The sequence below is a fragment of the Ursus arctos genome, chromosome X (genome assembly GCF_023065955.2).
Source record: "Ursus arctos isolate Adak ecotype North America chromosome X, UrsArc2.0, whole genome shotgun sequence".
NCBI classification, from domain to species: domain Eukaryota; kingdom Metazoa; phylum Chordata; class Mammalia; order Carnivora; family Ursidae; genus Ursus; species Ursus arctos.
In genome coordinates, this window is record NC_079873.1 from 19160921 (window position 1) to 19167128 (window position 6208).

A 6208-nucleotide genomic window follows, 5' to 3' on the forward strand; every position below is an offset into this window, starting at 1 on the left:
GGGAAGGGACCAAGCCTCTGCTTCCTAAAAACTTGAAACAACTGTTGTCTCCTTAGTGCAGAAAAGAATACTCTTGCACCAATCACTAGGATTTACTTACACAAACAGAAAAGGGTAACTCCAATTATTCACCAGGTGGGGCAGTATCACAGTCAGTAGGAGTCCCTTTACGATGGAGATATTACGACTAAAATCATCACCTCGCTTCTTATAGGCAGCAGTAGATCAGACAGCTTAGTGCAGGGACTAACACTGATATCCAAGTCTCATTCTGATTTCTTTTCTACTATCCAAGTCTCATTCTGATTTTTCTACTATCCAAGTTTCATTCTGATTTTTTATACTATCCTAATTCTTAGAAATTTTAAGCCACAAAAATGAAGCAAAGATGTAAATCAAGGAAAAGCAAAGAAAGCAATTTAATTTTAGTTAATGCTCAAAACATGCAAGAATGAATTAATGCAAAAAAAAAATTTAAAAAAAGTTGATACTAATTACCACACACACCGTGATTCACATGTATAGGTGAACATGCTATATGGATAAAGGGAAAATAAATTAGATAAGCAGTGGAAATAAATCTATAGGATTTCATATAATTTGCTAAGCTCATGTTTTTTCTAGTATTTACATGCATTTATATAGGATTTATAAACTACATATTCTAGTTATAGGAAATTATAGCAATCCTTGGTCCTTCAATAACTGATCAAAATGAAATAAGGTTAGATAAGCATGCACTTTAATGAAAAAATAATTGATTTTTCTGTCAAACAATCATTATACACCATAAATTTGGTACAAACTCTAATTACAACTAAATCATAGCGGTGCCTGGCTGCCTCAGTCCGTTAAGCGTCTGACTCTTATTTTTGGCTCAGGTCACGATCTCAGAGCTGTGAGATCGAGCCCCACACCGAGCTCTGTGATGAGCCTGGAGTCTGCTTGGAATTCTCTCCCTCTCACTCTGCCCCTCCCTCTACTCTCTCTCTCTCTCTAAAACAAAATAAATAAATAAAATCTTTAAAAAACAACTAAATCATAGAGAACTGCAAAATATACAGGCATATCTCATTTTATTGCAGTTCACTTTATTGTTCTTCACAAATAATATGTTTTTTACAAATTGAAGTGTTATGGCAACCCTGTGTCAGTGCCATTTTTCCAACAGGATTTGATCACTTCATGTCTCTGTGTCACATTTTGGCAATTCTGGCAATATTTCAAAATTTTTCGTAATCGTTATATTTGTTATGCTGATCTGTGACCAGTGAGCTTTGATGGTACTATTTTAATTGTTTTGATATATACACTGTTTTTTTTAGACACAGCACTATTGCACACTTAATAGACTACAGTGTAGTGTAAGCGTAACTTTTGAATGCACTGGGAAACCAACAAATTGATTTGACTCACTTTGTTGCGATATTCACTTTATTGCACTGGTCTGGAACCAAACCTGCAACATCTCTGAGCTATGCCTGTAACCACGAGGAAATTGGACCTACTTCTGACTTTTTTCCCTCCTGAGCTCCTTGAATAAAAGAATGGACAGAAAGTGTGCCAAACAGTACACTCGCTGATCCTTGCTGACACAAAATGATTATTACTAGTTTAGTCAGCATAAGAAGAAAGGTAGGTACCAAGGGCCAAGAAAAAGTAGAAATGTTAATTATATGTTAATGTTAAAGAAAGTAGAAATGTTAATTTTATATATATATATATATATTAAATTTGTACCTTTTCAAAAAGCCACAATTTTAATTATAATGAATACTCCTAAATTGATATAGACATCCATAGTTTGCATATCAGACTAGTAACTGAAATTAACTTCAGCTAAGCATGGATTAACAGTGTCTCTAACAAAACTGTAGATTAGGAGCATTTAGCTGCTACAAATGAAGGGTCCATGTCTTACTTATACAGCAGGTGTCTTTTGTCCATGCTTTCCCCTTTAGTACTGATACAAGGAAGGTGGAAATCATTTAACTGAAAGAGCTCCACCTCCCAGGCTCCCAGGAACAAAAGCTCAAATTCTGAATGTGGTTTCTACCCAAAGCTATACTGATCATTTTATAAACGAGAAGTTTATGAAAGATCTACCTTTAGTATGTCTCGTTTGTCCGAAACTACCTATCTATATGCATCCCAAGTAAGACAGGGTTTTTCACCATGTGAGCCTAAAAGGTAAACACCCATGCTTGCCTTCATGCATATGGAAGACTCTCTGTTTCTCCGGGTTCTGGGATCCTTGAGTCAGTCCTCTGCCAGGAATAAGCAGCCCCTTGTTCAAGGAACAAAACCTATGAAACAAGATAAAACACACTGAAGTAGGTTCCATGGCTTCTTCGCAACCCCAAAGACTGGCCCCTCTTCCCAGAACACTTGACCATCCCATATCCTTAGCATATACTTTCCTGTAAGGGTCTGTACTTGTTTCTCCAGTGTATGTATATTTGCATATGATGCTATTCTATAAATCATCTCTTCAACTAGAGTAAACATTCATGAGAGCAGAGACCAATTAGCTAACAATCTACAAAATAAATAAAAGATATCAACGAGGTTTAATGAATTTACTCTTGCTTTTTTTTATTAGCTTCAGAAGCCCAGGATCAATTTGGTAAACAGTTGAGTAAATTAATTATGAACACTTATTATTAATTATGAACATTTATTTTGTTCTTTATTCTTTTTTTTTAAAGATTTTATTTATTTATTTGACAGAGATAGAGACAGCCAGCGAGAGAGGGAACACAAGCAGGGGGAGTGGGAGAGGAAAAAGCAGGCTCCCAGCGGAGGAGCCTGATGTGGGGCTCGATCCTATAATGCCGGGATCACGCCCCGAGCCGAAGGCAGACACTTAACCGCTGTGCCACCCAGGGGCCCCTGTTCTTTATTCTCATACCATAAGCTAAAGCCAATGAGGAGTTAATCAATTTGAAAACAGAATTAGCCCTTTCCAGACTCAAAGAGAATATTTATTGGACTGGGGCAAAAATTTCCTAATCCCCCAACAAAATAAAAGCTATTTACCCAAATGTGCCTAGCCTAGTCTGCCAAAATAAATTAAGCCGGTTTAAGTTCACTGTTTCTTTAGTGTTGACTCCTAATCACTCACTATCATATCAGGGATAGCACACATATATCAGAGATTGACAAAGCAATCTGCTGATTGCACAGCTGAAGAAAGCAAGGCACTGAAGAAGTCAAGAACCCCAAATACTGTTACTCATTGTAGTTCGAGTTATTAGTAAATTCTTACTACCTCATGTCGGGACAAGTAAGGACTAACTCCCCCACCCTCCCAAAAAAAGTTTCTTCATCTGTAAAGTGGGGTAGTTATAGTACCTTATCCTACAGGACTGTCATAAGGAGAAAGAAGTTCACATACACACATGCACACATGAATACATCTGCAGGCAAGCTGTTTTTTTCACAGTCTCAGGCTACTTCCCTTTTACATATGCAACACTGAGGTGGAGGGAGCGGAAGAATGGTTTAATCACTACCAACACCTCAGTACCTCAGGGTTACTGACTTATCCCCTGATAAGCTCTCCAGAGTTTTACAGCAAAATCGCTAAGTAGGCCTTTAGAAGAAACTGTCAAAAGGATTTGGGGACATTCAGGCCCTAGGACTCTATGATTGAACTTTTCCAATGAAAGATCAGGGAGGCCAATCTCTTCATGGCTTGCCTAGGAAGTCACAGAAGTCACCTAAAGTGTGAGCAGAAGTGTCTTAGCTCTGTTCTGGGTCCCAAGCTTAGAGTAGGTGTCCAGGAAGAGTTTTCAGTACAACCGGCAATGTCACTCATATGCCCTCCAACCCAGGGAAATGCCTCAATGTAGAAATTGAACAAATTAAGGTGAGTCTTTGGTGAGTCTCGGGGAAAAAAAGCAGCTGCAGAGATTGCCCACTAGTCAAATAACCTAATCATCTCGAGCAGTCTGTATTCATTTATGAACTCTTTCAGTCACTAAACACTAACAAACTACCTGCTTAAGGTTCAATAGGATTCACAAGAAAGGAATGCAGGATAACAGGAGTTCAGAGCAAAGAAAGAGACTTCCAAATTGGGGGAGAGGAGATCAAAACAAGTTTCCTGGGAAAAGGCACATGGCAAGACGACGCAGCTTTTTTTTTTTTTTTTAAGACTGATTGATTGATTTTGACAGGGAGAGAGCACCATGCACAAGCAGGGGGAGCTGGAAAAGGAGAAGCAGGCTCCCCACTGAGCAGGCAGCCTGATGCAGGGTCCTGAGCTCATGACCTGAGGCAAAGGCAGACACTTAACCGACTGAGCCACCCAGGTGCCCCAAGACTGGGTAGCTTTGTAGAAGGCCCTTCACATCATGCTCAATGTAAGCTAAAGGCAACTGTGGCCCTTCCTGTAATGTAATACTGTATAAACAGTGTTAACAAAGCTATTTTTTAAGTGCTGTGAGAGAGAGAGGTGGGAGAGAGAGAGGGAGAGAGAGAACCTTTTTCAACCGATAGCAAGATCCACAGGGACAGAGAGAGAAAGAGAGAGAGAGAGAGAGAGAGAGATCCAGGATCCCCAAGAGAAATGATGGAGTTCGGTGTCAGTCAGCACCAGTGTGGGCCATACTGAGTTGGTGCACCTGTAGTGGGATGATTCCAAACGCTGGAACAGGGGTGAGGCCCCTGGGAACCTGGCCAGGAACAAAGAACCTGGGGAGAGAGCTGGAGTGCTCAGGTGAAAGGGGCTGGGGGAGAGCCAGACTTGTCCTAGAGTCTAAGTTCCTAGGCATTAACTGGGCAGGATGGCATGAGACACATACAAAAAGGCATCCTCCTTGTCCAAGTAACCTAATCAAGCCTCCTTGCTGCTAATTAAAGGTAAAATTTGGATCAGCACCAAAGGCCCTAGGCACACAGTCCTGACCGAGGTCCTGACACCGCATGAGGTACCCTGCAATCTCTGCGTACATTGTAATACACTTCACCCAGAGTCCAAGGGGTCAGGCACGTAACCCTAAAAATGCTCTCCAAAGGAGGACAAAGGGCTGGAAAGTTAATGTGGAATCGACAAGGGTCTATCCCCAAACCACACCCCTGATGAGCAAAGAGAAAGGAATTTCAGGGAACACCCAACTTCCTCCCTTAAAGTGCCTCTTCGCTTTTAATATCAAACTCTGCTCCAGAACCCTTTAAGGTGGGGGTCGCAGCGCCGCCACCCTAAGCCAGACGGCACCCGTCCAGGCCCGGTAGCAGAAGGTGGGCGCCCCTTCCCACCCGGCCGCCCTTTCTGCCCCCAAACCCTCGCATTCGTCCCTCCAGCTGGCGGCCGGCTCCTTCCGCCCAGGCCCGCTAGCAGCCGGGAGCGCGAGCGTGGGCGACCCCAGGACCGCGCCACGCCGGCCTCCCGCTACCTACCGCAGCGCCGCCCGCCTCATGGCGCTGTGCGGCCGCGCGCGCGACCGGAGACCCGGGCCGCGCGAGCCGGTCGGCTGGGGGAAGTTGAGGGAATGGAGAGCGCGAGCGCGGTACCAGACCTCGCTCCCCACGACCGCACCCTCGCGGAGCAGCCGCCCGGGGCGGAGCCTTGCTGCTCGGGGGTGGGAGTTCGCGGCGGAGCCGGGGGTGGTGCGCGACGCCTGCAGCCTCTGTCATTGGCGGGAAGCCGGAGTTGGTCTCCGAGGAGCTTCCCACTCCATCGGCAGCGCCGGGCGTGTTGCTCCCCGGAGGACAGGCCAATCCCCGCCATTATCGATTAAAGGCACCACGCGGCACGGACAGAGTGTGACGTGAAGGCGACGGGCCCTCTGAACCTGTCTCTGTGATCCCGCTTCGCCAAGGCCGCGCAATCTTGACCTCCAGGCCTCGGCTCCCGGTCTGTGGTTCTTGCCCCTGGCTGCGCGTTGGAATCTTCTGGGCTGCTTTCCAGAATGCTGATGCCTGAGCCCCACCCTCTGGGGATTCCTATACAGTTAGGAGGCCGGTCTGGCCTTCAGGACGTCTAAAGGCACCCCGAGGTGATGCTTACGTAAGCGAAGTCAGAAACCACTGACCTAAGGGCAAAAACTGTTTCTATTCTAATCTCGGCCTGCCCCCTAGTGTTTGAAAGTTGGAGATTTTGGCTGGCCCAGAGATATTCAAGGCCAGAGAGTTAATATGATTTTATCCTGATTCCCATGATGGACCTGATTCTCCAGTTCATTCAACGAATTCTTATTAAGCC

General features: G+C 44.4%; 1 protein-coding gene across 3 annotated transcripts in view; it reads right to left on the bottom strand.

Annotated features, from left to right (window-relative positions):
- The window catches only part of ACOT9 (acyl-CoA thioesterase 9), a 30965-nt gene extending 25235 nt beyond the window's left edge, over nucleotides 1-5730 (bottom strand). Inside the window, exons 1-3 of one of the 3 annotated variants that reach the window (XM_026480188.4) lie at nucleotides 5404-5730; nucleotides 2209-2306; nucleotides 508-534 (exon numbers count right to left, since the gene is read on the bottom strand). In XM_026480188.4, coding sequence (XP_026335973.1) covers nucleotides 508-534; nucleotides 2209-2306; nucleotides 5404-5423 — 145 coding nt within the window. In that variant the 5' untranslated portion in view covers nucleotides 5424-5730. Of the gene's footprint in view, nucleotides 1-498; nucleotides 535-2208; nucleotides 2307-5403 lie in introns of all 3 variants that reach the window. The other 2 variants (XM_057310600.1, XM_026480189.4) reach the window with 2 other exon arrangements.
- Nucleotides 5731-6208: the final 478 nt, after the last annotated feature.